Raw genomic sequence first — 19,204 nt, forward strand, 5'->3', positions numbered from 1 at the left:
CCTGTGTCCACAGGGCAAACACTGCATCCTGGACGTGTCCGCCAACGCTGTGAGGAGGCTGCAGGCGTCTCTGCTCCACCCCATCTCCATCTTCATCCGCCCACGGTCTCTGGAGAACATCCTGTAAGTGCTTCATACCATCTCTGGAGCTCCGCCTCCTCCAGAGGAGGCTCCTCCTCCTCCAGAGGAGGCGGGGCCTGTCACTGACCAGAGGTTCTCTGCAGAGATCTGAACAAGCGTCTGTCCGAGGACCAGGCCAGGAAAGCTCTGGAGCGAGCCATCAAACTGGAACAGGACTTCCTGGAGTGCTTCACAGGTAAGACTCACCTGCTGCTGGAAAAGGGGTGGAGCTCCGTGCTGACTCTGCGTGTTTCCAGCCGTGGTTCAGGGCGACAGCTTCGATGAGATCTACCACCAGGTGAAGATGGTCATCGAGGAGCAGAGCGGGCCCTACATCTGGGTCCCCGCCCGCGAGCGACTCTGATCAGCTGACCAGCCCCGCCCCCTGCTGCCAGCGACATGACCACATGAAGATCAGACTTTGATCTTTGGTTTCAAACTTTCCACATGGATGCTGTAACCATGGAAACCAGGAGCAGTTTTCCAGACCGCTGAAGGACTTCCTGTGTTTTCAGGAAGTGGAACCTCAGAGGTCGTAGAGGTCAGCTGGTGGGAGGAGCCTGTTTATGTACCGATGGATCTATTTATTCAACCATTTATGACATCTGACCATGATGGTGTGTGTTAGTACATGAGAGGGTGTGTGTGTGTGTGTGTGTGCCTTAATGTGTTTGAGTGTGCCAGTGTGTATTCCTGGGTCTGTGTGAGTGGGTGTGTCTCTGTGTGCATAGTTGTGTCTGTTTGTGTGTGCGTGCGTGTGCATAGGTGTGTGTGTGTACATAGGTGTGTGTGTGCACAGACTTGTGTGGTTGTAAATACAATGATGGGGCTCAAACACACAGTCTGTTTAGGGCTCAAAGTCAAACTGGACTTCAGCTTCAATATGCTTTTTTACACTGCATTACCCACAATCCCTCATTTTTGATCACTTCTGTGATTACTATTCTTTTTCGCATCAACCTAAAGGAACATTTGGACTACGACTCCCATAATCCCCTTCTGTTGTTCCCGTCGGTGGGTCGGTCTCTACTCGATCCGTACCCCGCATGTGGGACACGCCTCACCTCTGCTGTGGCGTTTTTTTAAGTCCGTCTTTGGACGTTAATAAAAACCTCTGAAATGTTTGTAAACATTCTAATCAATGATAACAGGTCATGTGATCATCTGTTGTTTGAAGGCTCAGAGAAATGTGGGGAAATGTTAGCGGCTGCAGGAAGTGATGTCAGATTCACGCATGCGGGGAACTGATCTAGAATCTGACAGCAGGTTTTAATTTAACTTCAACTCCCACAATTCCCAGCTTCTAGTGAAAGAATAACATTTATGAAGTAAAGAAATGTACTTGAAGTGGAGCAACGACGACCCAAAACACACCTGGAGAGCAGGTGTGGGAGGGGCCTTCACTTCTATCAGATGACTCTTGTACCCACAATGCTTTGCTTCCTGTTCCTTTGAGGGCATCCAGATATCTCTCCTGGAAAAAAATACCGAAACGTTATTTTGACTCCAGAGATTATGGGGGACTCTCTCACACGTGCACTCTCACACGTGCACAGAATCACCTGACAGACACACTTCATCACCTATGAGTTGTGATATGTCTTTGACACATGCACACGCCTGTGACACGTGCACGCCTCTTTCTGAGGCCTGGCTGTGTACAAAGTAGTCAGATAGTTATGAATAATATAAAATTATTGATATATTGAATAAATTCTTTATAAAAGCTGCAGGTGTCTGTGTGGTTCTCTCTGTCGCCCTCTGCTGGACACACCTGTACCTACATGGTTCTGTCTGACAGATTCATCAAGTGAGCAGCTCAGATGTTCTGATCTTTTCTCCTGTGTGTTCTCATGAAAATATTATCCAGGTTTTCTCCATGTTTTTATAAACTGTCCTCTTCTCCTTCAGGGTCTCCACATCCAAAAGCTTCCTCCGTCTGTCTTCTTCATCAGTTGCCAAGAAATAGAAAAATGAAGTAATTAAAAATGAAGTGTCTTTCATGACGACAGAAAGAGTGAAACAGTAAAGCACATACATGATCACCTGCAGCTCAGTCAGAGTGCAGCACACCTGCTACTTTCTCATGTCTTTGAACTGGAAATTCATACATTTGATACTTTTTTTTAACCAAAGAAGTGTTAAAAATCCACACAGAAAAAAATAATCATAGAGTATTTGGACACTTAATAATTTTATTTTTAATTAAAAAAGTCTATTCATTTTCTTTCATGTATGCACTTTTAAGCTGTATTTTGGTACAGCTTCACCTGCCTCCACCAGCTGCACGTCACAGACTGAACCCCACGTTGCTCCTGGTGGTTCTGGTTGGCGCCAGTGTTCAACAGTGAAGCCGCCATCAGTGTGAATGAGACTGGAGGGAACTGGTAGTTCATAGAAGTATTTATACCATGGTCCAGGTGAAAACGTGATTCTGATTGGCTGCTGGGTGTGGATTCAAAAGTGATCATCCACAGTGATAATGCACGCCTAAAAAGTAGTTCCTGTCACGTAGCTTAAATGTTTTGTATCACTGCGCCGCCTTTAAAACAACCTTTATCTTCATCATCTGGACAGAAACAAGAGGAAGAGGAGAACTTTCCATGAAAAACCATCAAGACTGTCAGGGTTCTCTGACAAAAGAGAAGAACCACACAGGAGATGAGAGTTTCTGCAGAAGGAGGAACCATCTGTCACAGAGGACTTCTGCCTTCCAAGTGGATCCAGTCTGGTTTTATTTGTTTGCTGTATTTGATAACATGAAAGTGGGTCATTCAATCAGGGAGAACAGCATCATCATATTCTTGTATAATCAGCACCAAGTACGCCATTGTTTTCTCACTGAAGGCTCAGACAATCATATTATGGTGATAACAGCGTGTGAGCAGATGATAACTTAAACTCTATCAGTGATCATCAGCATAGATATCACTTTCCTTTGCCGCTGCAGTCGAGGTCAGTGGCGGCTCATTGCGTTGGTGTTATTGTAACGACGCGACACACCATGGAACAAACAGTCTGTTTGACAGACCAATAGTCTGCTTTTTATGAAAAAAGTCATCTAAACCGATAAGATAACAAAAACAAAGTACTAAAACCGGATTGAATATTTATTTTTTATGCAAACAAACACAATAAGTCATTCAGAAACACGGCGACGGATGAGAACAATACTTTGATTGACAGCAGATACATTAACATTTCTGCCACACCACTAGCGTTCATCATCATCTATCAAAGGAGATGTCGGCGTCTTCTTCAGACCGTGGAGCTGCGAGCTCCTTTCATGTGGGAGGGGCTACAGATGAAGCCATTTTGGGAATTGGTGGTTGGTAATTTTCCAGAGGAGCTGTGGATCCAACAATTCCACACGACACGCTTAACTTTTAATGAGCCGTGACACTGTGGGACCTCTGGTGGCGCTGCTGTACTGGAACCAAGACCGCCAGTTCCTCCCAAGAAGAGCATCGCCGTCCATATATGGTCACAAAAAATTGTTTCCATTGCAGTTTTATGAAATGTGTCCATTTGGATTTGCCTCAAAAACCACCTCATCTAAACGCAAACTTTATTTTTGATAAATGTGTTGTTTTTTACTCATTGTGTCCCAAATCCAGTTTGCTTAATGGAAACACAGCGAATGTGTAGTTGTGTGTGTTGTCCATCAGTGTGCCGTTGTGTATTGTTTATGGGTTTGTGCAGTTTTCTATTGTTTCTGGGTTTGTGTAGTTGTGTGTGTTGTTCATCAGTTTGCAGTTGTGTATTGTTTATGGGTTTGTGTAGTTGTGTGTGTTGTTTATCAGTGTGCAGTTGTGTATTGTTTATGGGTTTGTGCAGTTGTTTATCAGTGTGCCGTTGTGTATTGTTTATGGGTTTGTGCAGTTGTGTGTGTTGTTTATCAGTGTGCCGTTGTGTATTGTTTATGGGTTTGTGTAGTTGTGTGTATAGTTTATGGGTTTATGTAGTTGTGTGTTGTTTATCAGTGTGCAGTTGTGTATTGTTTATGGGTTTGTGTAGTTGTGTGTGTTGTTTATCAGTGTACCGTTGTGTATTGTTTATGGGTTTATGTAGTTGTGTGTTGTTCATCAGTTTGCAGTTGTGTATTGTTTATGGGTTTGTGTAGTTGTGTGTGTTGTTCATCAGTTTGCAGTTGTGTATTGTTTCTGGGTTTGTGTAGTTGTGTGTGTTGTTTATCAGTGTGCAGTTGTGTATTGTTTATGGGTTTGTGTAGTTGTGTGTGTTGTTTATCAGTGTGCCGTTGTGTATTGTTTATGGGTTGATGCAGTTGTGTGTTGTTCATCAGTTTGCAGTTGTGTATTGTTTATGGGTTTGTGTAGTTGTGTGTGTTGTTCATCAGTTTGCAGTTGTGTATTGTTTCTGGGTTTGTGTAGTTGTGTGTGTTGTTTATCAGTGTGCAGTTGTGTATTGTTTATGGGTTTGTGTAGTTGTGTGTGTTGTTTATCAGTGTGCCGTTGTGTATTTTTTATGGGTTTGTGTAGTTGTGTGTTGTTTATCAGTGTGCAGTTGTGTATTGTTTATGGTTTTGTGTAGTTGTGTGTGTTGTTCATCAGTTTGCAGTTGTGTATTGTTTATGGGTTTGTGTAGTTGTGTGTGTTGTTTATCAGTGTGCCGTTGTGTATTTTTTATGGGTTTGTGTAGTTGTGTGTTGTTTATCAGTGTGCAGTTGTGTATTGTTTATGGTTTTGTGTAGTTGTGTGTGTTGTTCATCAGTTTGCAGTTGTGTATTGTTTATGGGTTTGTGTAGTTGTGTGTATTGTTTATGGGTTTATGTAGTTGTGTGTTGTTTATCAGTGTGCAGTTGTGTATTGTTTATTGGTTTGTGTAGTTGTGTGTGTTGTTTATCAGTGTGCAGTTGTGTATTGTTTATGGGTTTGTGTAGTTGTGTGTGTTGTTCATCAGTTTGCAGTTGTGTATTCTTTCTGGGTTTGTGTAGTTGTGTGTGTTGTTTATCAGTGTGCAGTTGTGTATTGTTTATGGGTTTGTGTAGTTGTGTGTGTTGTTTATCAGTGTGCCGTTGTGTATTGTTTATGGGTTTGTGTAGTTGTGTGTGTTGTTTATCAGTGTGCAGTTGTGTATTGTTTATGGGTTTGTGTAGTTGTGTGTGTTGTTTATCAGTGTGCAGTTGTGTATTGTTTATGGGTTTGTGTAGTTGTGTGTATTGTTTATGGGTTTATGTAGTTGTGTGTGTTGTTTATCAGTGTGTAGTTGTGTGTTGTTTATGGGTTTGCGTAGTTGTGTGTGTTGTTTATCAGTGTGCAGTTGTGTATTGTTTATGGGTTTGTGTAGTTGTGTGTGTTGTTTATCAGTGTGCAGTTGTGTATTGTTTATGGGTTTGTGTAGTTGTGTGTGTTGTTCATCAGTTTGCAGTTGTGTATTGTTTATGGGTTTGTGTAGTTGTGTGTATTGTTTATGGGTTTATGTAGTTGTGTGTGTTGTTTATCAGTGTGCAGTTGTGTATTGTTTATGGGTTTGTGTAGTTGTGTGTGTTGTTTATCAGTGTGCAGTTGTGTATTGTTTATGGGTTTGTGTAGTTGTGTGTGTTGTTCATCAGTTTGCAGTTGTGTATTGTTTATGGGTTTGTGTAGTTGTGTGTATTGTTTATGGGTTTATGTAGTTGTGTGTGTTGTTTATCAGTGTGCAGTTGTGTATTGTTTATTAGATTTGTGTAGTTGTGTGTGTTGTTTATCAGTGTGCAGTTGTGTATTGTTTATGGGTTTGTGTAGTTGTGTGTGTTGTTCATCAGTTTGCAGTTGTGTATTGTTTATGGGTTTGTGTAGTTGTGTGTATTGTTTATGGGTTTATGTAGTTGTGTGTGTTGTTTATCAGTGTGCCGTTGTGTATTGTTTATGGGTTTGTGTAGTTGTGTGTGTTGTTTATCAGTGTGCCGTTGTGTATTGTTTATGGGTTTGTGTAGTTGTGTGTGTTGTTTATCAGTGTGCCGTTGTGTATTGTTTATGGGTTTGTGTAGTTGTGTGTATTGTTTATGGGTTTATGTCGTTATGTGTTGTTCATCAGTGTGCAGTTGTGTGTTGTTTATGGGTTTGCGTAGTTGTTGGTGTTGTGAATGGTCCACACGTTCCCCTTCAGGGCGTTGGCGGCGCCCTGCAGCGTCCAGGTGAACAGAGCTAGCTGGCGTCTGAAGCGGTTCTCGTCAAATCGTCCGGGGTCAGAGGTCAGCAGGGCCAAGTGCTCAGTGAGCGCGCTCAGAGTATGGTTTCCACGCCCATGGATCACATGACGGAATGGAGACTCCATTGTGGACACGTACTGAGACAGGAAGTGAGACTCCACCTGTGGACACAAAATGTTTCAAAACTACAAATTCATGAATTATACAGGCCCCGCCCCCCCCAACTGTATCTGACCCCCAAGAACTGAAGTCTAGAACCTTAAGGTTCCTCATGTTTTGGAGGCAGATCCAGTTACAGACTGGACCTCAGGATTTTCTTCCTGTTCATGTTTTCATTAAACTTTATTGAGGTGAACAGCTGACGACGTAAACTTTAGAAGACAGACGGAGGTTCTGCTTCATCAGGCTGTTCTGACCTAACAAAATAAAAGCATGAGTACTTCTTTGAAGAACTCTGGATTTTATCAGAAGTCAGAGGTCCTGCGTAGCAATCTGGGCTTCGGGCGTGGCCGTCCGGCAGTAGCATGATTTGCGCGGCTCGTTCAGAGTTTAAAAATCTGAAGAAAGACGACACGTCCTTCAACCAATCAGAGACTCAGATTTGGCATATTTTATGATCAATGTTAATGGGTGTTGCAGTACCATAGCCCACTGAACACACCCGCTTATCTAATATCTGAGCTTAGCAGGATCGGGCCTGGTTAGTACTTGGATGGGAGACAGCCTGGAAATACCAGGTACTGCAAAAACCTCTGCTGCCTTGTGGCTAAATTACTCCATCTAAAAAAAAGCTTCAGGAATAAACCTCATGGAAAAATCCAGAGGGTCCAGTGTTGTAATTCTTCTTTTACGAAGGATACGTATTATGAAGGTACTGTAGTACCTTCATAATACGTATCTTGCAGTACTTGTCCCTTCATATTGCAGGTGTTGCAATGCTTGTACCGTCATAATGCGAATGTTGTATTATTTTGACCTTCATATTGCAGGTGTTGCGGTACTTGTACCCTCATAATGCAGGTCGCTGTAGTACTTTTACCTTTATATTGCGGGTGTTGTAGTACTTATACCTTCATAATGCAGGTGTTGCAGTACTTGTACCATCATAATGCAGGTTTTGTAGTACTTGTACCTTCATTATGCGGTGTTGTTGTAGTTGCACCTTCATATTGCAGGTGTTGTAGTATTTGTACAGTCATAATGCAGGTGTTTTAGTAATTATACCTTGATAATGCGGGTGTTGTTGTAGTTGCACTTTCATATTGCAGGTGTTGTAGTATTTGTACCTTCATATTGCAGGTGTTGTAGTACTTATACAGTCATAATGCAGGTGTTGTAGTACTTGTACATTCCTTTTGCGTGCATTGCAGTACTTGTTCCTTCATAATGCAGTTGTTGTAGTATTTTTACCATCAAATGGCTTGTATTGCAGTACCTGTACCTTCATAATGTGGGATGTTGTAGTACCAGTACCTTCATAATGCGGGTTTTCTAGTACTTGTACCTTTAAATTGCAGGTGTTGTAGTACTTTTGCATTAGTTTTGCGTGTATTGCAGTATCTGTACCTTCAAAATGTGGGTGTTCTAGTACTTGTACAGTCATGATGCAGGTGTTGCAGTACCTGTACCTTCATAATGCGGGTGTTATAGTACCAGTAACTACATAATGCGGGTGTTGTAGTATTTGTTCCTTCATATTGAGTGTATTGCAGTACCTGTACCTTCATAATGTGGGAAGTTGTAGTACCAGTACCTTCATAATACGGGTGTTGAAGTACTTGTACCTTCACAATGTGGGTGTTGAAGTAATTGAACTTTCATAATGCGGGTGTTGTAATACTTGTACCTTCATAATGCGGTTGTTGTAGTTCTTGTACCTTCATAATGCGGTTGTTGTAGTAATTGTACCTTCATATTGCAGGTGTTGTAGTACTTTTGTATTCGTTTTGCGTGTATTGCAGTACCTGTACATTCATAATGTTGGTGTTCTAGTACTTGTACAGTCATGATGCAGGTGTTGTAATACCTGTACCTGCATAATTCAGGTGTTGTAGTACCAGTACCTTCATAATGTGGGTGTTGTAGTACCAGTACCTTCATAATGTGGGTGTTGTAGTACTTGTACCTTCATAATGCGGGTGTTGTAGTACTTGTACCTTCATAATGCGGGGGTTGTAGTATTTGTACCTTCATATTTCAGGTGTTGTAGTACTTGTACAGTCATAATGCAGGTGTTGTAGTAATTGTACCTTGATAATGCGGGTGTTGTAGTATTTGTACCTTCATATTGCAGGTGTTGTAGTACTTGTACAGTCATAATGCAGGTGTTGTGGTATTTGTACCTTCATATTGTGTGTATTGCAGTACCTGTACGTTCATAATGTGGGTGTTGTGGTATTTGTACCTTCATATTGTGTGTATTGCAGTACCAGTACCTTCATAATGCGGGTGTTGTAGAAGCGTGCTGTGGTAGGGTCATGCAGGTCGCTGTAGTCAATGGCCCTTTGCAGCGTCTCTGCGGCTCGACTGTAGTCTCCTCGAGCGCTGAACAGCCACTGGGGGGACACGCCCCTGGCCTGAACAGGTGACAGTCATGACATCAGAGGAGGGTAACAGGTGGAAGGATCCATCTGTACAGGTGAGCTACCTGCAGTTCAGCTGAGTGTTTGTTGAGCTGTGCACTGAACTGCAGCACTGCCTGTGCGTAGGAAGTGATGTGTAATGGCAGGATGTGGTCATGGGCCAACCTCAGCACCATCTCCCCCACCAACTCCCCCAAGACCCTCCCAGTGACCCCGAGACGACCCCCCAGCACTTCTTGCAGGCGGGAAACGTTATCCAGAGGTGTGTTGACAAAAGGGTACGCCCTCTCCTGGACACAAAGACAACAGCAGCTGTGAAGCTGTGACAGGACTCAGTCGCAAGACTCAGTCTCAGACAAATTTTATTATTTGAGAAGAATTCTTGTTTCACTGCAGTAAAAATGGAGCTGCTAAAATATTGTGAAAATCTACGTATAAAACATCAGATTTGAGAAAGAAGACAGTGGGGGAGAGGGGGGCAAAGATGGTTGATGTTGGGAAGATGAAGGGAGGCAGACATGGAGATGATATTACTTACAATACTTACAATAACTAACAATTTGAATGATTTGCTGTTATGAAATGTATTATTGTTAATGTTATGTTGCTCTGTGTTTTGATATGCTGGTACAAAAATGAAATTGTTTTAACTTATTTTATCATGTGAAGCTTTTAAGGTAAATATGATGAATTGGTCACTGTATTTTGTGAAATCAGTTTTGGTTTTTGTGAAATTGGTAAAATGTATGTATTTTTTGCGTATGGACCCCAGGAAGACTAGCGACCACTTTGTGGAAGCTAATGGGGCTCCGAATAAATAAATAAATAAATAAATAAATATTAATATGTAAACACAATAAAGTTTGCTGTTAATGACGACACACACTCTTAAGATGAAGAGATGGAGAAACTGCTGAAAATGACAAAAATGTGAAGGAATTTAGCAAGAATGAACTGAGAGCAAAAAGATTTGAACCAAAGTGTCTGAAGGGTGAAATCAATAATTCAATAATGAATAATCAATAATTCAATAGTATTTCTATAGCCCAATATTACAACACAGTTGTCTCAACGGGCTTCACATCAGCAATTATACAATCAGTTATAAAATACAACAGCTGACTGCTAAACTAAACTGAATTAAACTGGTATCTCTGCCCTTAGACCCCCCTTCTCTGTGAGGAAAAACTCCTAAAAAACGAGGAAACCTCAGGGGGGGCCACATGAAGGAGGGATCCTCCCCCAGGACGGACAGGCGATTTACCAGAACTCTTAGAGAAGAATTAACTTATCTAAATCTACAACTACATATATAAAGTCCAGCAGACGAGCTTCATCCAGGTGGAGCTGGGGGGGCCGCTAGGGGGCCCGGAGTCGAGCCATAGACAGGAACCACATCCAGGTGTAGGAGCAGGAGCAGAGACGAGGTAGACGGTCAGGAACAGGAGCACGGATGAAACAACTGCAATCTGGAATCAGGAGAAAGGACACATGAATCCCACTGCACTAAACATAAATGATAAATAAATGATGAAGAACAGAGGAGAGGAATGATACTCAGCAGCTGAATGTACTTTATTTTTTAAGGGATGAACTTGATGAGAAAGGTGTCACTCGCATAGCTCCAAGAACATAACATACATCAGTGAAAGTTAACAGGAACATGCATCTCATGGATGTGACTCCCTATTGTTACTGCATGTATGTTCAAGTGACTGTTAATTTACAACTTCCATTATTCTGGCAGAGCAGTCTGTTGCTATGTTGTTCCATTCCCTCTGTAATGCCTAAAGGAAATGTTGAGAAACCTTAGTTTTACACATTTGTTGAGTTCTTGACTTTTTGACTAATCCTAGTGACAATTCACAGGTAATTATTATTCCCAGGTTTGTCATGACGGATCCTGACACTGTCGTAAAAATCGACTTTGTTTATCTGTTGTTTATCTAGCATTAACCCTTGTTCTATCCTAGACATGTTAACATTGGGAGTGGGGTCATCTAGACCCACTAGACAGTGCTCTGAACCTTTTTTCTTCAATGATTTGTGATCTTCACTGGTGTCCATGGATTACAGGAAATCTTTCCACCTTTATCCACCTTTGTCATGGTAGGGAGAACACCTCAATGGAAGGGGGGGGGGGGTCATCAAAGATAGCACAAGGGCTACACTAGCACTGCCAGCACAGGAGAGCATTGTTTACAATGAATGGTGATAGGTTTTCATGCAACGTCTTACTTTCTAACATCCATTTACACTAGCAGCTGCTGTGGAGCTCCTCATCTGACTGTGCTGGCGTCCTCCGGTTACATAGAGTACCACGTTTGATAGTTTTCTAATACAATAAAAGATTTGAACAACTTACCTCCGTTACTGTTGTCAGAAGTCAGAACTCTGTCTCCCCCTCTGGTCCCCAGCGGGAAACCATCTCCAGAGCTCTGGACACATCTCCCAGCAACCCCAGCGTGTCCGTCCTGGATGTCTGACTCTGCACTGAGCCTCACTCAGTGTGAAGTATTGTTTATGCCACTCAGCCTTCATTACAGAGAATTCTATCTGCCCACAATGTGTTGAATAAAACATCAGATCAGAGAGAAAGTTCTCCTCTTACCGCTTGTTTTTGTCTAGATAAGATAGACGCCGGCACAGTGATGCAAAACATTTAAGCTATGTGACCGGAACATAGTTTTTAGCCGTGCATTATCACTTTTAAATTCACACCCAGCAGCCAATCAGAATCAAGTATTCACCCACGGGGCTGGGGGTCCAGGGCGCGTTTGCTGGGGGGGGCTGGGGGACGGCTGTTTGACCACCGGGGCACAGTCTACCAGCTGTCCCCAACTTACCCCCTTCCTAATATAATCTCATATTAGGGTGAGTGGTGGGGGGTTTAGCCTGCGTTGCGCCTTGGGGGGGGAGTTACCTGGCAGTGGTCCCCCTCCCATGGTTGCCGTATGGAATGGCCCCCCCTCTTTCGGTTTTATTTGCACCTTAGACATGTAGGGCCCTTGGTAGGGGGGGGTGCTTGGACGTCACTGCCAGCAAGCAGCAGATGTCCTCCTAGCACCCTACCCGCCAATTTTAACCGCACCTTAGACATTTAGGGCCCCTTGGTGGGGAGGGTGAGGGGACGTCACTGTGAGTAATCAGGAGATGTCCCCTCAGTGCCCTACCCGCCAATTTTAACTGCACCCCCCTTAGTACACACACCCCTCCCCCCTCAAAATAAACATTCCAACATAAACACACACACATGCACACACACACCCTCACTAACACACACACACACACACCCTCATTTCGCAAGGAAGGTGGGACGTAGGACCATCTGTCCCCTACCCCATCCCTGGTGGGGCGTGCGGGGCCCTTGGCAACGGCGGCCGTGTCCCCCGGGTGCCGGCTTCCTGGGCCCGGCGGAGCTCTCTCCAAGCAGGGGGCTCTGGTCCTTGCCGCCGGGTGCTGGGCCTCGCCAATTTCCATCTGTGGCCGAGCCTGGTTGGGCCATGTCTACAACAACCTTTGTGGGCCCCCTTCTCCCTGGGGTGCCCCCCTCCTGGGCAGGGGCGGCTGGCCCCTGCCTTGCACCTTTCTGGACCAACCGTGGGTCTGGTGGGTGGCCGCCTGAGCAGCAGTGGAAAGCACGCCCCCACATGCTCTAACCCCCCCTTCCAGAGAGGAGGGAGGGGATTCATGAAACATTATTTTCTTGCTTTTATTTATTTCTGCCAGTCCTGAATCAAAATGTTCTGTTTTGTGTAGAACATCTTTAGTTTTAAACTTCATTAATAAATGAATCTGTCAAGACTTAAAGAGTGATGTCAGTAGAGAATTATTTATGTTTGTGTGGATCATGAACATGAGTCTGATATCACAGACTGATTCAAACAGACTGAGTGTGCATGTGAGCATGCATGTGAGCGTGCACGTGTCCTCAGTAGATCTCACCTCAGAGAACCTGAGTTCCATGGCTGGAACTCCAGCGAAGGCGGTGAAGCTGTAAGCTCCACTGTTCAGGAAGAGAGGCTTCATTCTGAGGAAACAGATGCAGCACCTGAACATCTGGATGGTCTACAGAACCTGAACATGCGGATGGTCTACGGAACCTGAACATCTGGATGGTTTGTATAACCTGAAGATTCTAAAGATATGAGGTTCAACTCACATCCTCCAGCTGCCTCCTTCCTTTTCTGCATGACTGTAGATACTCTGTCCGACATGTCTGGGATGCTCCACCTACGACACGCACGCACACACACGCACACACGCACGCATCAATATTATGTGTTGAATCCATGACGAAAAGGTGAGTTTTGAGGTGTTTGGAAAACTGTGAGTGGGTCCATATTTTGTAGATCAGAGGGGGGGAGTTCCAGGGTTGTGGGGCAGAGCTGCTGAATGCTCTACCCCCCATGGTAATTAGTCGTGTTCGTGGAACAGACAGTCGAAGGGACGAAGAGGATCTGAGGGAGCGAGTGGGGGTAGCAACTGTTAGGAGCTCTGAGAGATACGGAGGGGCGAGGTTGTGGAGGGCTTTAAAGGTGAGGATGAGGATTTTGAAGGTGATCCAGTGAGGTTCTGGTAACCAATGAAGCTGCTGTAAGACAGGTGTTTCGTGGTGAATGGAGGGGGTTTGGGTTATTATTCCAGCAGAATAACAAGAAAACTCTTGGTTTCTTATAAAGAACAACAGGAAATTCAGTCTTATTGCAATTTAATCTAAGGAAATTTGCGGTGTACCAGGATTTGACTTCAGAAAGACAATTGGAGAAGGAAGAAGGTGGAAAAGTGGAGCCAGGTTTGGAGATGTAGAGCTGGGTGTCGTCCGCATATCAGTGAAAATGTATGTTGTTTTTCTGAAAAATGTGACTGAGGGGGAGGAGGTAGACGATGAAGAGCAGGGGCCCCAGGACACAGCCCTGGGGCACACCTGTGGTGATTGGAGTCACGGGAGAGGTGAATGATTGTAACCGGATGAACTGGGTGCGACCTGAGAGACATGAATGCAACAGCTTAGGGGTGGGTTGGTGATGCCAATGTTGGAAAGTCTGTCCAGAAGGCCGGGGTGGGAGATGGGGTCAAACGCTGCACAGTTCTGTGGGGGGGACGGAAACCAGACTGGAGCTGTTCAGATAGATTATTGCTGGAGAGATGAGCATGGAGTTGAGCAGCTACAGTTTTTTCAAGGATTTTTGAGATGAATGGGACGTTTGATATTGGGTTAAGTTGTTGAGGTTGGAGGGGTCTGAACCAGGTGTTTTTAGTCTGGGGGGACTACTGCTGATTTGAGAGCAGTGGGGACTGTTCCGGTCCTAAGGGAGGCGTGAATGATGCTGATGTATGTGTGTCTATGTGTATGTGTGTGTGTGTTTGTCAGTGTGTGACAGTGTGTGTGTATTTGTGTGTGTGTGTTGGTAAACATTTGTGTGTGTAATTGTGTACAGGTACCTGTCTGATGGCGGCGTCCAGCAGGTCGACCAGTAGGGGGCTGGTGTACGCCGACAGAACGTCATCACCTGCTCAGAGACAGACAGGTGAACCTTCATCCCTCTCTGTGATTGGTTAGAAAGCTGGATTCTGATTGGCTGAGAGCTCCAGGTTACCCATGATGGCCTGGTCCAGACTGAAGTAGGCGACGGCCTTCAGGTGCAGCATGGACAGGTAACCCTGTTCAGCGGGGTCACAGTCAGAACCGTTCTAACCTTTGAACCTTCATTCTGACCAACCTCCAGCCACTCGGTCGCTCCGACGCTCCCAAAGTCTCCTGCATCCCAGCTGACGAAGAGGAGGCTGCGTCTGGGACTGAAGCCTGAAAAACAGGGCGTTACCGACAGGCCTGCTGTCACTCACAACCTCACCTGTCCAGGTGATCCTACCCGTCTTTGTCATGGCTGAGAAGGTTCTGGCCATCTGCAGGAGGATGGCGGTTCCTACCCCGGACTTGACGGCTCCTGGTCCCAGAGAGTCCCTCTGAGCCCCCAGGATGATGTACTGGTCTGTGGGGAAGGGGGGGGTTACCTGTGCTGCAGACGAACCACCCCTCACCTGTCCATACCTGTCCAACCGTACCTGGCTCAACCCGCCCCTCCAGAGAGGAGAAGATGTTGTTCAGCAGGACGGGTCTCATGACGCCGTGGACCGAGACCCGGACCTGGCGCCCCAAACTGAAGTCAGGACCGAGCACACAGCCCACGTATGGTAACCGACCCCGCCAGGAGGGGGGGCAGGACCGGCCCACCAGCTGGCTGAAGCACACAGGTCTGTGAGGTCATAGCAACACCTGAGCGGTACCTGAGGAGGCGGAGCTTCACCTCAGCAGTCTGGCAGCCACAGCGGCGGTGATGGGGAGGGCCGGGATGAGGGGCAGGCCCGAGGACGGAATGGGGGGGAACTTGGTGTGATTTAGGGAGGGGAAGCCGGGGGTGAAGGGGTCACCTGAGCCCAGGTGCACCTGCAGAGAAGCTGTGATTGGTCAACAGCTCCGGGTCAGATGTCAAGCGTGCGTGTGCACGTACGTGCTCGGACACGGCCGTTTGGGAGTTCAGACCGAGACGGCGGGGGTCCTGGGGCAGGTCGGCTGGGTCAGGGTAGATCAAAGCCCCGCCTCCCCCGTTCCTCTGAGCCAACCAGACCTTTTCAGCAAAGCTGACTCCACCCCCGACACGCATCACCACCACACAGCCGGCGGCAGACACGCCCACACTCCTCAGCCACGCAAAGTCCTCCGGGCGTCCGTAGTTAGCGTAAACCAGCCCCCCCTTCAGAGACACAGATATGAGCCGGAGGGGGTCACCATGGAAACAGACTCCTGCTCAGGCTCCACCCACCGTGAAGTTCCCCGTGGCGCTGTAGGGACAGTAGTCCAGAGGGTTCAGAGGAAGTGGTTCTGAGACCAGACCAGCAGAGTCCAGCAGCTGCAGAGAACTCCTGTGAGACCTGCAAACACACAGGAGAGGGAGTCCACAGCGCCCCCCAGAGGTCAAGGGTCACACAGATGATCCTGCTTCAGACGAGCCCACAGCGCCCCCCAGAGGTCAGGGGTCACACAGATGATCCTGCTTCAGACGAGCCCACAGCGCCCCCCAGAGGTCAGGGGTCACACAGATGATCCTGCTTCAGACGAGCCCACAGCGCCCCCCAGAGGTCAGGGGTCACACAGATGACCCTGCTTCAGACGAGCCCACAGCGCCCCCCAGAGGTCAAGGGTCACACAGATGATCCTGCTTCAGACGAGCCCACAGCGCCCCCCAGAGGTCAGGGGTCACACAGATGACCCTGCTTCAGACGAGTCCACAGCGCCCCCCAGAGGTCAGGGGTCACACAGATGATCCTGCTTCAGACGAGTCCACAGCGCCCCCCAGAGGTCAGGGGTCACACAGATGATCCTGCTTCAGACGAGTCCACAGCGCCCCCCAGAGGTCAGGGGTCACACAGATGATCCTGCTTCAGACGAGTCCACAGCGCCCCCCAGAGGTCAGGGGTCACACAGATGATCCTGCTTCAGACGAGTCCACAGCGCCCCCCAGAGGTCAGGGGTCACACAGATGATCCTGCTTCAGACGAGTCCACAGCGCCCCCCAGAGGTCGGGGGTCACACAGATGATCCTGCTTCAGCAGAGCTCCAGGTACCTGTCTGAAGGCTGACCTACTTCCTCAGAGCCAGAACCTCTGTGGGTCGGGTCTCTCAGACCCTGTTCTGTCTGAACTGATGAAGACCTGATGAGACTGGTTCCTGATGATGGCAGACGTTCAGCCGGTTCCACACAGACCTGCAGTGGTCTCTGGAACCTCAACACGCGGATCATCTGAACCAGGATTTGACCTGACCGGGTCTGCAGGTGTGCACAGGTGAGCGTGTTCCTGTTCTCTGTTCTGAGTTACTTACAGGTGGAACTGAAGGCGGGGCTAATGGAACCCCTGTAATGCTCCTGGTCATGTGACACAGGTGTCTCCTGTGAAGGGGCGGGGCTCTCACCTGTCGGGGAACTGCAGCGTGGCGTACAGAGACTCGGTCCAGGTGTGGTCCATGTCCAGCTGCCTGAAGCTCTTCAGGATCTCAGAGGCCAGCAGGGTTCCTTCAGAGGAACCTGGAGGATGAGGCGCCGCGCTGACCCGACTGAGAACAAACACACCTGTGTCTGACTCAGCCAATGAGAGCTCAGAGTCTGAAGTTTCAGAGTAAAAGCTCGGGTAAAGGAAGGTTTTTATGTTGACAGGGCTTAGGAGGAAAAGACTGATGGAGAGATGAAAGGAGAAGTTTGGAGAACCGATGAACGAGGAACAAGTTAGAGAACACAGAGAAGAAGAGGAGGATGATGAGGAGCAGGAAGCAGCAACAACCAGTGAGGAAGATGAGGATGAAGAGTGGAATGACTACTGGTCCTGAGAACATACCTGTGGAGTTTCTGAGAAGAGGAAGAAGAGTCTAAAAATTAGTTCTTCATCAGTTAACTTTGTTTAATAAATGACGTGTCATCATTTTTAGGATTGTTTTCATTCCAGAACTCACATTTTTCTTTTTATTGTAAATATTCTAATTGCTGCTGACAGAAATCGGGTTCTGAGGTTCAAATGTAGCCATAATTCATTTTAGATACTAACATCTATGGCTCAGTTGACATTATTGAGACATAATTGCATCACTGCAACGTTTGTTTATAATGTTTATGTCTGAACAATTTTCAATAATAATGATAATAATGATCTCATTCTTTTATTTTGGTTTCTGGAGTCTTATTTAACCTATAGAAACATATATTTTTGTGAACATGTTACTCTGTTTGTTCAGCTTTGTTGTCACTAAAAGTAAATGGGATGTTAGAGATTTACTAACTCTAATTATTAGTTTCCTAAAATAATCCATCACTTTATTTATGTAAATGTTTAATGAATCCATCATGCAGACGAAGCTTTCAGTGTGTTTGTATTCTGATCAGAGGAGAGACGCTTCCTGCAGCAGAACTTCTACAGAAACCTTCAGTGATCTGGAACTAATCCTTGCTTTTATTTTGAAAATGGTTTCCATCCATTTCCTGTCCATTTCACACTAAAAGTCTAAATAAATAAAACAGATGAGAGAAAATAAAGCTTTAATATTTCTGCTGACTGGTGTAGTTTTGCTAGAGTCTGTCCTCTAACCAGACTGGTGAACTGGTTAACCTGGTTAAACTGGTTACCATGGTAACCCTGGTTAACTGACAACAGGAACATACCTGACAGTCTTGTGGATATCTTCATCTCTCAGAAACCTCCTCATCATTTCTCTCAGCTCACCGAGGTAAAGCCCCCCCCCTCCTTCTGGGGATGTGTTAGCTCCGCCCTCTTGGTCCCCCTCCCCTAGTCCCCCCACCTTAGAGCAGCGAAACCCCCCAGTGAGGATGGAGAAGGCCAGCAGGAACGCTGAGGGGGAGTCCTGAGGTCATGTGACTGAACTGGTCCAATCTTAGTGTGTTAGTGCACGTGTGTGTGCACGTGTGTGCATTTACCTGCAGTAAAGATAATGACTCCGCCCACACTCAGCAGTAAGCAGCCTCTCCTGTAACCATGGCGATAACTCAGCTGGAGACCTGACCCCTCCCCTTCCTCAAGAGTTTCAAATCTAAGCTCCTCCGTCAACGCCAACCCCTCTTCCTCCTCTTCCTCAGACGGTTCCTCAGAGCGCTGCAGAGACATCACAGAGAAAGTAACCATGCTAACTGCCCCCCAAGGGGCAGGGCTTGTCTCAGTTGTTACCCACCTGTGTGAGGTGAAAGGTCAGAGAGTCCATGCTGCTCTGCTGATTTTAGATCCTGTAAGGATTCTGATGAAGATGAAGAAGATTACTGTCAAAATTTGAAACGTTTTATTTGATAACTAGCCAGAGATGTTTTCTATGTTCCAGTAAAGAATGGATAAATGTGAAGAATAGTTAGAAACTGCCTTTAACTTTTATTACACTAATGGTTTAAACTTAATTCACTGAGCATGTATTGTCATCTCAAAATTATATTACATTTGAAGAAAGCACAGCCAAACTATTGTTCTAACAGTTTCTTCCCATACTCCCTCTTTTCTGTGCATGTTTTCTGCTGAGGAGGCCTCATACTTATCTTCACTTTAGCCTTGGAGCTCCTCTCCAGCAGTAACCTGTGGGCGTGATTTTCACACGAGGTCCATCGGACGATATTCTGAATATGCAAATGCAGGGTTTTTATACCAAAGCCCATCCCTGAGCTCGTTGGTTCGGACTTTGAATGTACCATGTTCATGTCTGTCCCCTTCGTGTTTGGACGAAGTAAAACCTCCACAAAAGATAAGTAACTGTCTCTGAGTCGTTATTCATTATTTCTGTGTGTAAGAAACTGACGGGGTACGA

The 19,204-nt window shown here is 46.0% G+C and overlaps 2 protein-coding genes across 9 annotated transcripts in view; one reads left to right on the forward strand and one right to left on the reverse strand.

Annotated features, from left to right (window-relative positions):
* Positions 1 to 1,848, forward strand: part of dlg4b (discs, large homolog 4b (Drosophila)) — a 41,023-nt gene extending 39,175 nt beyond the window's left edge. For all 3 annotated transcript variants that reach the window (XM_078936891.1, XM_078936892.1, XM_078936893.1), the window contains 3 exons: positions 14 to 123; positions 225 to 316; positions 378 to 1,848. In XM_078936891.1, coding sequence (XP_078793017.1) covers positions 14 to 123; positions 225 to 316; positions 378 to 484 — 309 coding nt within the window. In that variant the 3' untranslated portion in view covers positions 485 to 1,848. The remainder of the gene's footprint in view (positions 1 to 13; positions 124 to 224; positions 317 to 377) is intronic.
* Positions 1,849 to 3,212: 1,364 nt separating this feature from the next.
* Positions 3,213 to 19,204, reverse strand: part of tfr2 (transferrin receptor 2) — a 92,936-nt gene continuing 76,944 nt past the window's right edge. For 5 of the 6 annotated variants that reach the window (XM_078936897.1, XM_078936894.1, XM_078936898.1 and 2 more), the window contains 17 exons: positions 18,587 to 18,649; positions 18,336 to 18,510; positions 18,063 to 18,249; positions 16,826 to 16,966; positions 15,678 to 15,786; positions 15,366 to 15,608; positions 15,162 to 15,301; positions 14,920 to 15,095; positions 14,727 to 14,846; positions 14,577 to 14,659; positions 14,454 to 14,517; positions 14,299 to 14,366; positions 13,016 to 13,086; positions 12,799 to 12,883; positions 8,919 to 9,143; positions 8,707 to 8,847; positions 3,213 to 6,432 (listed from right to left, as the gene is read on the reverse strand). In XM_078936897.1, the coding sequence (XP_078793023.1) occupies positions 6,175 to 6,432; positions 8,707 to 8,847; positions 8,919 to 9,143; positions 12,799 to 12,883; positions 13,016 to 13,086; positions 14,299 to 14,366; positions 14,454 to 14,517; positions 14,577 to 14,659; positions 14,727 to 14,846; positions 14,920 to 15,095; positions 15,162 to 15,301; positions 15,366 to 15,608; positions 15,678 to 15,786; positions 16,826 to 16,966; positions 18,063 to 18,249; positions 18,336 to 18,510; positions 18,587 to 18,616 (2,316 nt within the window). In that variant the 5' untranslated portion in view covers positions 18,617 to 18,649 and the 3' untranslated portion in view covers positions 3,213 to 6,174. Of the gene's footprint in view, positions 6,433 to 8,706; positions 8,848 to 8,918; positions 9,144 to 12,798; positions 12,884 to 13,015; positions 13,087 to 14,298; positions 14,367 to 14,453; positions 14,518 to 14,576; positions 14,660 to 14,726; positions 14,847 to 14,919; positions 15,096 to 15,161; positions 15,302 to 15,365; positions 15,609 to 15,677; positions 15,787 to 16,825; positions 16,967 to 18,062; positions 18,250 to 18,335; positions 18,511 to 18,586; positions 18,650 to 19,204 lie in introns of those variants that run through there. The other variant, XM_078936899.1, reaches the window with a different exon arrangement.

Source organism: Oryzias latipes, chromosome 18, assembly GCF_053564925.1.
Source record: "Oryzias latipes strain Hd-rR chromosome 18, Olatipes_Hd-rR_3.1".
Classification (NCBI taxonomy): Eukaryota; Metazoa; Chordata; class Actinopteri; order Beloniformes; family Adrianichthyidae; genus Oryzias; species Oryzias latipes.